The sequence below is a fragment of the Phialemonium atrogriseum genome (genome assembly GCF_030411735.1).
Source record: "Phialemonium atrogriseum strain 8032-3 unplaced genomic scaffold QBC33scaffold_31, whole genome shotgun sequence".
NCBI classification, from domain to species: domain Eukaryota; kingdom Fungi; phylum Ascomycota; class Sordariomycetes; order Cephalothecales; family Cephalothecaceae; genus Phialemonium; species Phialemonium atrogriseum.
Genome location: NW_026848168.1, coordinates 160,690 through 174,656, shown reverse-complemented (window position 1 = coordinate 174,656; position 13,967 = coordinate 160,690). Strand labels below are relative to the sequence as shown.

The 13,967-nt window shown below is 58.9% G+C and overlaps 3 protein-coding genes across 3 annotated transcripts in view; 2 read left to right on the top strand and 1 right to left on the bottom strand.

Moving 5' to 3' along the window:
• QBC33DRAFT_245535 (major facilitator superfamily domain-containing protein) overlaps positions 1–989 on the top strand; it is a 2,204-nt gene extending 1,215 nt beyond the window's left edge. Inside the window, exon 3 of the mRNA XM_060422946.1 lies at positions 185–989. Within this exon, the coding sequence (XP_060279686.1) occupies positions 185–836 (652 nt within the window). The 3' untranslated portion in view covers positions 837–989. The remainder of the gene's footprint in view (positions 1–184) is intronic.
• A 1,768-nt stretch (positions 990–2,757) lies between these two features.
• On the bottom strand, positions 2,758–6,674 carry QBC33DRAFT_562804 (uncharacterized protein; the record flags this gene model as incomplete). The annotated part of the gene is made up of 3 exons (XM_060430235.1): positions 2,758–5,665; positions 5,721–6,428; positions 6,517–6,674. 3 exons carry the CDS (start codon positions 6,672–6,674, stop codon positions 2,758–2,760), a joined length of 3,774 nt encoding a protein of 1,257 aa, XP_060279685.1.
• A 1,264-nt stretch (positions 6,675–7,938) lies between these two features.
• QBC33DRAFT_459397 (uncharacterized protein) lies at positions 7,939–13,314 on the top strand (the record flags this gene model as incomplete). The annotated part of the gene is made up of 3 exons (XM_060424927.1): positions 7,939–9,075; positions 9,157–9,572; positions 9,678–13,314. The coding sequence occupies 3 exons, from the start codon at positions 7,939–7,941 to the stop codon at positions 13,312–13,314; spliced, it is 5,190 nt and encodes a 1,729-aa protein (XP_060279684.1).
• Between the last annotated feature and the right edge of the window lie 653 nt (positions 13,315–13,967).

The following is a 13,967-nucleotide window of genomic DNA, read 5'->3' as shown; positions in this document are numbered from 1 at the left end:
GGGCCCGCCGCGGTCCCAAGGTTGGGCGCCTTGTAAACCCTGCCACCCAACCCCCCCATTTTTTATTACCGCGACAAAAAGAGGGGGCGGGGGGTTTTTATAATCCGGGGGCCCCCCCCCCCCCCCCCCTCTCTCTCTCTCTGTGTGTGTGAGCTGTGCTGACATTGATTAATTACCTAATTAGTTCTCTCATGTACATGGGCATCGGCACCACCGGCTACGCCACCACTTTCTTCATGCCCACCATCCTCTCCGAATTCCACTGGACCGCCCGAGAGGCGCAGGTGCACACCATCCCCGTCTACGTCGTGGCGGCGGCGGGCATGCTCTCCGCATCCTGGGCCTCTGACCGGCTCAAGCACCGGTACGGCTTCATCGTGCTGGGGGTCCTCATCGCCACCATGGGCTACAGCATCCTGCTCGCGCAGACCACCGACGGCGGCCTGAGCCGGGACACAAAGTACGCCGCCGTCTTCCTCGTCTGCCTGGGCGGCTACATCGCGACGCCCATGCCGCTCGCCTGGCTGGCCAACAACGTGTCCGGCCACTGGAAGCGCGCCTTCGCGTCGGGCCTGCAGATCACCCTCGGCAACATCGCCGGCATCGTCGGCGCCAACATCTTCCTCGTAGACGAGGCCCCCACCTACCACACCGGCTACGGCGTCGCCTTCGGCATGCTCTGGATGGGCTGCATCGCAGCCACCGCCATGTTCTTCCTCATGCGCCGCGAGAACGCCAGGCGCGACGCCGGAGAGATGGACCACCGCCTCGCCGAGCCCCAGGAGAAGGTCAACAACATGGGCGACCACCACCCGAGCTTCCGCTTCACCCTGTAAGAAAAACAAAAGGACCGACGAGAAAATGGGCCGCCAGTAGAGGCAGGTCGTATCAAATACCACATGAGGGCTCGCTCTTTTTGTTTGCTCTCCTGGACTGGCTGTGTGTGAACATACATCTCACTCTTTTTCTTGTCCGCATATTGCAAGCCATAGATACCTATAATGTGCCCGCGTTGCTACCCTCGAATAGATATTTAGTTATCAAGAATGAAAGGAGTGCAGGCCAACTTCTTCAGAAACCACGCTTGACTCTCTCATACTGTTTCTGTGTAGCCTAACTTAACTAACAGCGGGACTCGAGAAATGTATCTTGTCTCGGCCGTCATTCGAGTGTCGAATATCAAACCCCTTTCCTCCCAGCCTCAACACATGCTTCCCATTGGACTGACCGTTGCAATTGGCGTTGTCTGTCTTCATTCCCTGGCGTGTGACGATCCGCGGAAAGCGTCCAATGGCAGTTCCAGACCAGACAAGCGGTTAGAACGACATGCGCGTTAGCGTTGGCGCTGGTCAACCACTTACGCATAGTGAGCGGAACCAGTTCGGCATGCACTAGTTTACGGGGCGCCCTTTTGTTTAGGTGTGTGGGGAAGGAAGGTCCTCCGTAGCTGCGGCCAGGGGGTTGTTGGGTGCCGGCTCCACCAGTTCGAGGGCAAGATCCAAGATCCAAGATCCAAGACCCGGGAGTTGGAAGTTCGTCGTCGGTATCCTTAGTGTCGGGACTTGTTTAGTTTAGGGGGTTGGCTAAGCTTTAGCACAACCTTTTGGACTTAGTTCAGGGGCGAGAACACGACCAACTTTTGAGTGGTTTTATAAGAACAGACCAAAAGTTGTGCAAATAACCAGCGCAGATCGGCCCCAAAAAAGTTGACCTTGACTCAGTACCACAACGTACCACGTAGCATCTCCATCGTCGATGTTGTCAGCGGTTATCTAGTGTATCCCTCCCCAGCTGAAAAAAGAAGATGCCTGCCCATAATGCGCGCCAACGAGCACGAATCCCGGCCCACGGGGCTGGCATGCGAGGCTAGCAAATCTGTAATATGACGATCTTCACCCGCTAAGGATCTCGACGGACGTTGGAGCGGCAGATGAGCGACGATCGTCTACCGCATATGACCTTCTTTTGGCCGGGAAAGACCCCGGGAGTCTACACTACGCCAAGTAGTGTATCAACGAATGGTAATGTGATCGATCAGCAGCGAGATCCAAGGGGAACCCCGGGCATGCGATGCTACTATGATTCTCAACACAAGCATGGTTGCTGGGGGGGCTGGCTGAAGAAGTCTACATGGGGCGCCATTGTACGAACTAGTCCATATCTGATCCTCCTTTTCACATGTCGATCAATGCCAGCCCTGGCAGGTACTGGGGGATCTCGAATGAGGTACTGATTTTATCAAGATACACAAAAAGTACATATCGCCTGAGACGAGACTAGACAAGACAGCCTGTCGGGTCGAAAACTGGACCGCGCTCCGATTTTTACAAAAGAATATAGCCAGACAAAAAAAGAAAAAGCACCAAGCCAGAGACGAGAGGGGCAAGAGACTGAAAGGAGGTAGGTAGCTAGTTCCGTTGTGTCGAGGCGAGGGTATATGTCCACAAACAAACGAGGGAAACCCTTGAGCATTGCGATAATAGGAAAAGAGAAACCGGTCCAAAAAAAAAAGGAAAAGAAAAAAACACCCAAAATGCCTCCCCATAGCTCCATCACCTGTCCATTCCACGACCATGTCACCCGTATGGTCTGCATCGCGCGTGCCGGACCATCATTACGCCCTACGTGCCGTGAAACATTCCCATTCCCGTCCGTTCCCAGCTCAGGTCGGCATCAAGGAAAGGTCACGCGCTCGTCAAAAGTTCGTCACGTCGCAAGGCCGTCTTATCCACATCCGCATCCGCATCCATCACCTTCTCAGAGCTCATCCTTACTACTTCCCCCAACCGTATCCCTCACGGCCTCCGCCGCCCCCGACGCCGCACTGGCCACCCGCTCGCCGGCGCTCATGACTGCCTCGGATGCATTGTCCAAGGCCTCTGACGCCGTGGCCTGCGCCTCGCCGGCGAGGCTGACCGCCGACGCCGCGACGCCCGAGTAGGCTGCGTCGAGGCGCGAGTAGACGCTCTCCGTGAAGGTAGGTTCCTTGCCGGCGACGAGCTCCGAGACGATGCTGCTCACGGCCGAGTACCGGCTTGCCGCCTCCTCCGTCGCCGCCGCGGCGTGTGTGCCGGCCGCGGCGGCGGCCGATGTTGCGCCGTCGCTGGCCGCGCTGCACAGGCTCTCGTACCACGGCGTCGGGGTCGGGGCCCCGTAGACCTGGGCGCTGATCCCGCTGAGCGCGGCGTCCCAGCTGTCGGCAATAGCCCCGCCCGCTGAAACGGCGGACTCGCTGGCAACCGACGCCGCGGATGAGACGGTGCCGGCCAGATCGGTGGGCGTCGGCGTCGCCGTCATGGAGCTGAAGGCGGCCGAGGCGGCCTCGATGAATTCCGAGTAGCGCGCGTGTGCCACGCCCAGGCCGGCGTAGTAGTTGTGTTTCGCGCTGTCGAGCAGCTTCTCTGCGAGCTCGGCAGGGGTGGAGGCGGTTGGTGTTGCGAGGCCGACGGCTATCTTTGCGCTCTCGTACTGCTCCTCAGCCCAAGCTCGTCCCTCGTTGAGTCTCTCTGCGGCGATGGACTCGACACGCGACCAGTCCACCGTCGGAACCGTTGGAACGGGGATGGAAGTGGGAAGTATGTTTGTACTTGTCGACGTAGCGCCAATTTGCTCGCGGGCAACTCGGAGTGCGTCGTCGAGACGAGACCTGGCGGATTCCATGGCATCGCTGTATGCGGACGTGACGGATGCCAGGATCTTCTCTTGCATCGGCTTCGGGGTCCCACGTATCTGCGCAGACACCATGGACAGTGCCCGTGAGTACTGCTGGTCAGCACGAGAGCTGGCTGCCGAGTAGGCTGACTCGGCTATGGATGCGAGTGAGGCGGGCAGCTCGGTCCGGATCGACTTCATCGCGCTCGCGGCGTTGTCAAAGGCGTCATCGTCGAAGACGGGTTCGCGGCTGGGAACAGACTGTGCCGCGGCGCCGAACATGGCCGACTTGACCGAAGCGGTCGCTGATGATATCGGTGTGTCGTCTTCCTCTGAGTCTTCCTCCTCCGAGTCCTCCTCCACCGACTCTTCGATTTCCGACTCTTCAACCGGCAATTCGACCGGAGCCGGCCCATCCTCTTCAAGCTCGGTTGTGTTTCCAAGGATGATAGGAGTCTCGACGAGGACGGCCGCTGTCGCCTCCGCGGCAAGATCGGGGGCGTCTTGGCCCAGCTCTTCGGTATCGTCCGTAATGGCGGTCTCGACGCTTGAAGCGACGCTGCTGGCTGACTTGGACAGCTCCTCGACTACGCTGGAAGCTTGCTCGGTGGCCTCACTGATCGTTCCGGACGCTGATGACTTGAGGTTTTTGGAAGTCGGCGACGCGGCTTCCTCGGCGAAGCTGGAGACATCGTCGGAAACACTACTGGCAACGCTCTCGCCAGCGGAGGAAACGCTCTCGAGCGACTCCGACGCAATAGAAGAGGCGCTACCGACGGACTCTGCCGCGACCGAAGCGGCACTGTGAACCGGTTCAGAGACAACTGAGGCCGAAGCCTCGAGTGATTCCGACGCAGCCGAAGCGGCATTCTCGACTGGCTCAGCGGCTGACACGACAGTCTCGGATGCATCTGCGGGCTCGAATACGGATGCGGCCTCGCCGACGACTGCTTCGGCGACGGACTCGGCCGTATCCGCCGCGTTGTCTGTCCGGCCCTTGACCTCGCTATCGACGGCTTCTTCAGCAGCCCTGGCACTCTCGACAGCTTCGGCCGCCTGCTTCATCAGCTCGCTGTCAAACTCGGTCGTAGCGTCCTTGGCGACGATCTTCCAGCCGGCGACCTGCTTCAGGCGGGCGAGTTCCTTGGCGGCAGATTGCGCGAGCGCCATGGCCTCGTCCTCGATGTTGGCACCCTCGAGCTGCGCGGCTTCGAGGGCGGGGTGGCTGACAATCAGTTTGTGCAGGTCACCCTGCCACTCGTCGAACCGGCCCTTCAGTTGGTGGTACTTCGCCCAGTCCCTATACGTGACGCCGTCCATCCAGGCCCATTTCATGCCAATCTTCTGGATGGCGAGGTCTCGGATCCCGTCCAGGATTGTGAAGTGCTCCTGGGCAGCTGTTGTTATCGACGCCTGCAACTCAGTCTCGTACTTCTCCCGCCAGGTGCGGACCTCCTGGGCCTTGTCCTTGATCGACATGCCAGCTCGGCGCACCACTATGTTGATCTGCTCGTTGGCTGCCTCGGCGCTGGCGCTCCCCTTGGCCACGGCGCCGACGATGTTCAGGATATCCCGTCTCAAGGCTACGAGATCGGATACCACGGTGGACTGGAGCTGCCCAACCAGCGCCTTGCCAGTCCTCTTCACGCTCTGACTGATCATGCGATTCGATATTTCCGCGACGCGGTCCTCCATCTCGGCAGCGCCCTCGTCCGCCGCCTTTGCGTATCTCTCTTGCCAATCCCTAAGATCCTCGGCGACAATTTCGCGAGCCGTCTTGCGCACCTCATTCCCCTCTTCGCCCTTTTCAAGCTCGGGCGCCTGGATTTGTTCGGCGGAATTCCTTAGCCCTGCCGGCTCCGCCGCGGCATGAGATGGCTCGGTGGATTGTACGCTGGACGTCTCGGGGCTAGGGGTGCTCGATGATTCTTCAGTAGTAGATGAGGTGGCCACCGAGGACGACGATGCAGGCGGGGCAGGCTTGGTGAAGGAAGAGGCGGCAGTGCTCACTGGACTATGATATGGATTAGACGCAAATAAAGTAGAACAAACATGATCTGTACTCTTACCTAGAAAACGTCTGTACAACGGGTGTTTGAGATCGGGTCTTCCCGTTGTAGCGGCCTAGCCGTTGCCCAATCTTGACCAGCTGCGGCTCGACATTCTCAACGTAGACGACCCTTAGTCGTGGCCAGATGGTGCTGTCGAGGAAAACGTAGGTCCTGTTGAACGACCAGACGGCCGACGGGACAGCCGTGTCGGTAACGAAGGCAGAAGTGGCGCGGTAGCCTTGGTGAGCATACGGTTGGATGAACTCGTAAGACGGTAGCAGCAACTCGTAGTACGTCTGCAAAGCATTCGTCTTCGCAACATCGTAGTATGGGCCCACGGTAGTCGAGAAACGGGAGATGTGGGGGGCGAGGCTCTGGTCGTACCGGGCCTTCGCGCTGGTCTGGTATTTCAGCAACTGCGGCTGGACATTCGTTTCCCACAGCGCCTTCCCGTGTGCCTGTGCCTGTGCAACTCGCGGCGCGCCGTATTTGGACGCGTAGCCCCAGCTAGGCGCGATGACTACGCGGTCGAGGGTGTTGTAATACGGCCGAACAAGGTCGACGTACGGCGCAGCGTAGGCATCGTAATATGGTTCAAGGTGCGGTGACACGGCGTGTCTGATCTGGAGGTATGGCCTACAGATCGCGGGAGAGGTCTCGTCGCATGCTTCTAAAGTGGACGGGCATCGGAAAAGTATGGTGACGATGGAGTACCAAGTAAGCACCCTGGCTGGAAGTTAGTGGCACGAAGGAGAGATGGGGATGAGTGTGGGAGACGTGTTGGGAGTGATTGGAGGAGGGGGAGCCTGCCTACCTTGCCGCGAGGCTGAAGCTGCGGGCCAGGAAACTAGGCCCTTTGTGCGCCGTTCTCCTCCTAGATATGCCTGTGGATCCACTGAGAGAGGGTTTGAGGGACCCATTCATCCCGTCCACGACGTGGGAGCCTTTCAGAGATCCATTTGTATCCTCCATGGTGAGAGGATGTGTCCAGCGCCAGGCTGATGATGACGGCTGATAAAGGTCGTGCCAATCAGTCAAACAGAAATGAATGACTCAGGAAAGGCCGAATGAGGAGTATGGGGATCAGGAGGGGAGGGTGAGGTATTTCTTTAACCCTCGCAGTTGCGAGTGAGGTTCAAGGTGAGACCGACGATGATGACACCTCAAAAAAAGAGGAAAATGAAGCTTGGACAATGTCACAGGCTTTTAGCGAGCTGCAGGGGGGGCTGGGGGGTAGAATCAAAACAAGCCTCCCGGCTCGGCAGAATCTTCTCGAGCTCAGTCAATTCTGAAACTGTAAACAACCCCCCAGGAATACCTAGGTAGGCGACATTACTTGCAACATACAAATGATGATTATTATTGTGATCAAGCAACCGGGTAGGATGTGCAATGCAAGTACTGTAGGTAATGATTCCACTTTGCCAGCCAACAGCTGCTTACCTAACTTCCTGACTGCTTGCAACGGAGCTTGGATACTACGTCATCAGTGCCGTGTGATCAACTGGAGCTTCTGACCTGCATCTGGCGGCTTGCTTCATCCTCCTCCCATCGCTTCAACATTATTGGATTATAGCTTTGGAGAATGATGGCATAGATTAAATACTCGCCAACTTACCATAGACGTGTATATAGTAGATTCACCGTCTCACTTATCTACATAGTACTGGTACTTACTTGTAGGCCTGCAGAAGTTGAGGATTTCTCGGTTGATGGAAGCTCGACAGTGGGCACGTGACCCGTTCATGGTTGCTTCCCCATGCACGTGATGCGATGTCGGACTTAGCAGTCACCGCCTCCGATGAAGCTTATGAGATGCAATTATCGCCTCCCATCTAGGTTGCCTTCCACCTCGCATTTCGTCTTCTTTTTGCCCAATCGGCAAACCTCCCAACAGCAGACACACTCTCTCAAGTCCTTGCAAAGTTCCCGAGGCTGCGCCTTGCGCCTTTCCCATCGACTGCCTCACTAATAAATCCCGTTCCGGTGACTTGAATACAGTTGCTCGGTAGTCGGCCTGTTGAAGCCTGAAGCCTGTTGCGCATTGGATTTCTTAGCGATCTGCCCTCCCATGATATCCGAGTTAGATCACCTCTGGCAAAACGCAAAGTCGAATGGCGCCTCTTTAGAGCCAATCTCCGAGCTCTAACCTCCGACCTCCAACCTTCTCAACCAGTACCCGACCGTTACTCTCGTGATGGGCGACACCAGAGCCGACCCGACCGTTACTCTCGTGATGGGCGACGGCTCTACATCATCAGCGCGCTTCCCTCCTACCGCCGAGTCAGCCACAGCGGCAGATCCCGACACCTGTCGAATATGCAGGGGCGAGGGCACAGGGGAGGAGCCCCTGTTCTTCCCATGCAAGTGCAGCGGAAGCATCAAGTATGTGCACCAGGACTGCTTGATGGAGTGGCTGTCACACTCGCAGAAGAAACACTGCGAGCTCTGCAAGACGCCCTTCCGCTTCACCAAGCTATATGCCCCCGACATGCCGACAGCCCTGCCCATCCATATCTTCATCAGCCACCTGGCCAAGTTCCTCCTTCGAAACCTTCTGGTCTGGCTCCGGGTTGCCTTGGTAGCGAGTGTCTGGTTGGGATGGCTGCCATATGTGATGCGCGCCGTCTGGTCTTTTCTCTTCTGGATAAGTGACGAGGGTCTGGTCGGCGGGGGCTCACTGTTCGGGAGGCAGAATGGTGTGGCCGCCGAAGGAAGCAATGTCGGCGTGCTGGCAGAAATGGGGACAACGGTCTGCCCTTCGAGCCCTCTCTTTGCAGCCACGACAACCGTCGCGACCATCGGCGGAGTCATCGATCAACTCCCCTTAGATTCAGTGCCGCAACTTGTTAAGAACCTGTACGGCATGAACCTTACCTTGGCCGACCCCCTCGCCTCGACCATCATCCGGCTCCTTTTTGGCAGCGCCACCTTGACCGAGAAGCTCTCGCTGGCCAACTCGACTTTGGCTGTCCGCAACGCGATCGCCTCGTCCTCGCCAAGTCATGCCTCTTTGCTGAGCGAGGTTGGCTTCCTGCGAAACCTGACGCGCGTCCCCGCCATTAACCAGGCCGTCATTGCGATGCTCGAGGGTCAGATCATAACTGTCCTTGTCATCGTCTGTTTCATCCTCATCATCCTCGTCAGAGACTACGTGGTACAGCAGCAACCCGAGATAAACATGCGGGCCGCCTTCGCTGCTCCAAATCCGCCGCCGCCGCCGCAGGAAGAAGTGGAGGTTGACTTGGAAGAGGTCGAGGAATTAGGTGGTCCCCATGTTTCGGACGACGAAGACGGTGATGCTGAGAATGAGCCTCTCGTAGTGGACGGGGAAGATGGAATCCGTGGCCACCTGGGAGCAGCACATCGAGATGTACATCCGCGGGTGCTGTATGGTGGCTCTTCCGACGATTCCGAGGACGAGCAGGGTCAGCAGTCTGGACTTGGGCTGGAGTCGAGCTCCCGAGCGTCTCGCTCCCAAACAGCAGAGGGCGACACACTTGATTCCGGGCTGGGACTTAATTCTGGGTTGGGCCCTACTCCCAGCTCTCAGCCGAATCAACTGCACGTGCCGAATCCCAATGGCTCCGGCATCGGCGAGGCCGATGGTACGGCGCTGCATGACTACCTACGGCTGTACCGGTTAGCGGGAGGTGATCCCGAGAAGATCCTCGCCCTGGCTAGGGAGCAGGACTTGGAAGACAAGCTAGACTATTGGATCAGACTGACCAGGGCAGTTATAGACCGCAACAGGGTGTCTGACTGGGACGGAACCGGCGCTGCAGAATCCTCAACATCAGCATCTGCATCTGCATCTGCATCAGCATTGGCATCCGCTGACACCACGACCACGGGAGCGCGGTATGATGCGTCGGACCGCACCACATGGGAACAAGGGCAATCAACGCCGCCTCTTGATGGCGCGGACTGGTCTTGGATCGGGGATCGAGGCGTGGACGTGCAGGCTAATGGGAGCACGGAAGGTAAAGGGAAGCAGAAGGCCGAAGAAGACGACGGAGAGGATCCTACGGTAATTCTGGGAAACCCTCTGAGGCCACGGGCAAACACGGATGGACCAAAGGCCAACGACACTCTCAATCCGCTGGCCAACAACAGCTGGTCGTTCTCAGACTTGCCACCGCCCGAGCCTTCTGCTACCTCGACAACTTCCACCCCGGCGTCTGTTGAAGCCCCTCTGCTTCAACCGCACTCGTCTGTAGAGTCGGGACCTGTCGGACCAGAAGCCGAATTCGGATTTCCAAGCGCACCATCCAGCACCCTGGCAGAAGCCGGAAGCACGAGGGAGGAGATTCGCCTTTCGAGCCCCCCGCCAGCAGCCGATGCTCAGGTCGAACCCGGACAACCGGCCACTCAGCCCGACTTGCCGGACTTTGACTTCAACACCCAACCACGCCCAAATGATGGTGGACGCGGAGCACGGCGCCAACCTGCCAACTTCGTCGATCGGATTGCCGATTTCATGTGGCGCGATGTGGAACGCATCGACCCCGCCGAGCTGGTTGTCGTGGATGACGACGACGACGACGAGGACGACATGGATGATCTTGGCGACGGCGAAGATGGCGTGTTTGCCGATGCCGTGCGGGTTGGCGATATGGGCCAAGACGCGGAGCGAGATCGAGAGGTCGTCGAGGCCGCAGTAGCAGCCGGCCTCGATCCCGACGCCATCGAGGACGCCGAAGACTTCGAGGGGATTATGGAGCTCCTCGGCATGCGAGGACCGATCGCCGGCCTCTTCCAGAACGCCATATTCTGCGCATTCCTGGTGTCGGTCACCATTCTCGTGGGCATATTCCTGCCGTACAATGTCGGCAGGGTCACGGTCTGGGCTGTTGCCAATCCGATGCGGCCGGCAAGGATCCTGTTTAGCCTGTCAAAGTTTGTGCAGGATCTCGCCTTGATCGTCCTGGGCTCGGTCTCGGGGTCCATCTCGTATTGTGTTTACGCCGTCACCGATTCCGAGGTGGCCTCGCGTGTCGCAAACACGACCCTCGCCGGGTCCTGGAACATGTCCACTAACGCTGCCGAGAGGATCAGAGACAGCTTCATGGCTGAGATACCCATCCTCGCCAGCGGCGAAGTGCGCAACTTCTCGGCCATCAGCCACGAGTCCCTTCTCGTCGTGAAGGGCCATGTCGCCTCGTCGTTCTCCGCCCTGGGCCACGTCGTCGCCTTTCTCTTCTCGGGTGATTACTGGTCGAGGGGCGCAGAAGCCGTGTCTTTGGCCGCCAACGTTACCGGCGCTGTCTGGGGCGGCCTCAAAGTAGTCCCGATCGTCCTTTCACATCCCGAATCCTGGGTCATCAACCTGAATCTGCCCGAACCGTCCGGCCCCGTCGACCTCGAACTGGCTTATTGGGGCGGCATGGACCGGTTCTGGGCCATCCTCAGCGGCTACCTTGCCCTGTCGCTCATCGCCGCCCTATATCTGCGGCGGGACACACCCTTCTCGTCCGGACAGACTGGACAGGAGTGGGAGGCGTCCATCATCGACGGGCTCAACCAGGCGAGCGGGGTGATGAAGGTCATCCTCATCATCGGCATCGAGATGCTCGCCTTTCCGCTCTACTGTGGCCTGCTGCTCGACCTCGCCTTGCTGCCCCTCTTTGAAGACACGACGATCAAGTCGAGGCTCCTCTTTACGTTGAACTATCCCCTGACATCCATCTTCGTTCACTGGTTCGTCGGCACCGGATACATGTTCCACTTCGCCCTGTTCGTGTCCATGTGCAGGAAGATCCTGCGCAAGGGCGTGCTCTACTTCATCCGGGATCCCGACGACCCGGAATTCCATCCCGTCCGCGACGTGCTCGAGCGCAACGTCACCACGCAGCTCCGCAAGATTCTCTTCTCGGCCTTCGTCTACGGGGCGCTGGTCATCGTCTGCCTCGGCGGCGTGGTATGGGGCCTGTCCTTCTCGCTCCCCAACGTGCTACCCATCCACTACTCGTCCAACGAGCCGGTGCTGGAGTTCCCCATCGACCTGCTCTTCTACAACTTCCTCATGCCCCTCGCCGTCAAGTTCTTCAAGCCAAGCGATGGTCTCCACGCCATGTATACCTGGTGGCTCCGCAAATGCGCCCGTGTGCTGCGGCTCACCTGGTTCCTGTTCGGGGAGAGGCGGATCGACGAAGAGGGCACCCTGGCACTCGAAGTAGATGCGCCGGGCCGCGAACGCCCGTGGTGGAGGAAGCTCCTCCTCGAGCTGGATGATGACAAGGGAGTGGTCGTGCCGAAGACTTGGAAGCGCACGTTTGAGGGCGGCAAGGAGCCGCCGGCAGCATCCCTCTCTGAGGACAGGATGTATTCGCTAAACCTGAGGAAGGCCAGTCTCACCGGCACCGAGGAGCTAATGCCCGATGGGCGATTTGTCCGCGCTCCCGCATCCGACCAGGTGAAGATACCCAAGGGCAAGAGCGTGTTCCTCGAAGTCACGGAGGAAAACGAGAGGAAAGACGGGAAGCCGGACCAAGCCGAAACGGACCTCTACTCGACCGGCCAATACCAATTCGTCTACATCCCACCTTTCTTCCGCCTTCGCATCTTCCTCTTCATCATGCTCATATGGATCTTCGCTGCCGTGACCGGCGTCGGCATCACCATCGTCCCGCTGGTCTTTGGCCGACGAATGTTCAAGCTGCTCATCCCGGCGCACATCCGCACCAACGACATCTACGCCTTCAGCATCGGCATCTACATCCTCGGCTCGGCGGCGTATGCCGTGTTCCACGCGCGCTCCATCTTCGAGAAGGCCCGGTCGCGGGTAGCGGCAGGCGCGCGCTCGATATCTAGCCGAGAGGGCGTCCGCCGGGCAGCCCACGTCGCCCTGCGAGCCGTGAAGCTGATCTACGCCTACTTCTTCCTGCTCGTGGTCTTCCCGATGCTCGCCATCTCCCTCCTGGAACTCTACCTCCTCATCCCGCTGCATACCTACATGTACAGCGGCGTCCTGTCCGCGACCACGCCCGCGCTGCAACAGGCAATCTCGGGCGACTCGTCCACCGCCGCCGCCCTGACGGCGGAGCAGCTCAGTCCGAGCCACACCGTGTGCGTCATCCAGGCCTGGACCATCGGCATGCTCTACCTCAAGCTGGGCGTTCGGGCCGTCACGGGCTGGTACCCGGACACGCGCCTCGCCGCGGCCGTGCGCGCCGTCCTGCGCCGCGGCTGGCTCGACCCGGACCTGTCGGTCCTGACGCGCGCCTTCGTCGTCCCGGGCCTGGCCCTGTGGTCCGCCGCCGTGGCGGGGCCCCTGGCGGCGGCGAGCCTGCTCGCGGCGCGGGGCCTGCCGGAGAATATCCTCGCGAGGTCGGCTTGGGAACAGCAGCAACAGCAACAGCAACAGCAGCCCCGGCTCGCCGAGGCGGCAGCCCTCGTGCTGGTGTACCGGTTCAGCTTCCCCGCGGCGGCGCTGGTCGCGGCGGCAGGAGCGGCGCTGTGGGGCCTCGTCAGCGTGTTCCGCGGGTGGGGGGCCCGCACCCGCGACGAGGCCTACCTCATTGGCGAGAGGCTGCATAACCTCGGCGCTGCTGCGAACGGGCCTACCGGAGGGGCCAGGGGGGCTTGGAGGGCTGGCGGGGCGAGGTTGTGATTTTATTTCGACTTTTTTTTTTTTTTTTTTTCTCTCTCTGCGCCGCCGCAATGGTAGATTGTAATTATTGCCTTGGGGTCTCTTTTTGATGGCCTCTTCCGTTTGATAAGGGGTGGAGGAGACATGCTGGCGTTTGAGGGGCAGCGAGGGGGGCGCGTATTACCTCCTATCGGGCGGAGTTGGGCGGGCACTTGAATGGATCGGGGGATCACTCCTCTTCGTCGTGTGTATGTATGTATCGTAGGTACTATGCTAGGACAGAGCGACTACCTAGATACCTAGGTTCATCCTTATGTGTATCACTGATGAAATACTGGTGGCTGTGGTGTAGAGTAGGGCCTGTGGGGGTTGGTTGTAGAAAATATTATTGACCTTTGGGTATCCGTATATGATTCGTTATTCCTCCCTGTCGACGCAATCTCCATGCTCGCAATGCTGCCTTCTAATTGGACGTCCCACTTCCCCCCGGCGATGGCTTCACCCAACGCCTCTTACTTCCAGCATTCCCCCTCTTCAGTCTGCCCGTCAAGAGTCTGTGCAACGAGATTCATTGGTGGCTTTGTGCGCCACGCCGTCCCTTCTATCTATCGCAAAAATGCGGATGCGGGTATCAAGAAAATGCAAGGTTACACGAAGTAAACAAAGTGCTGAAC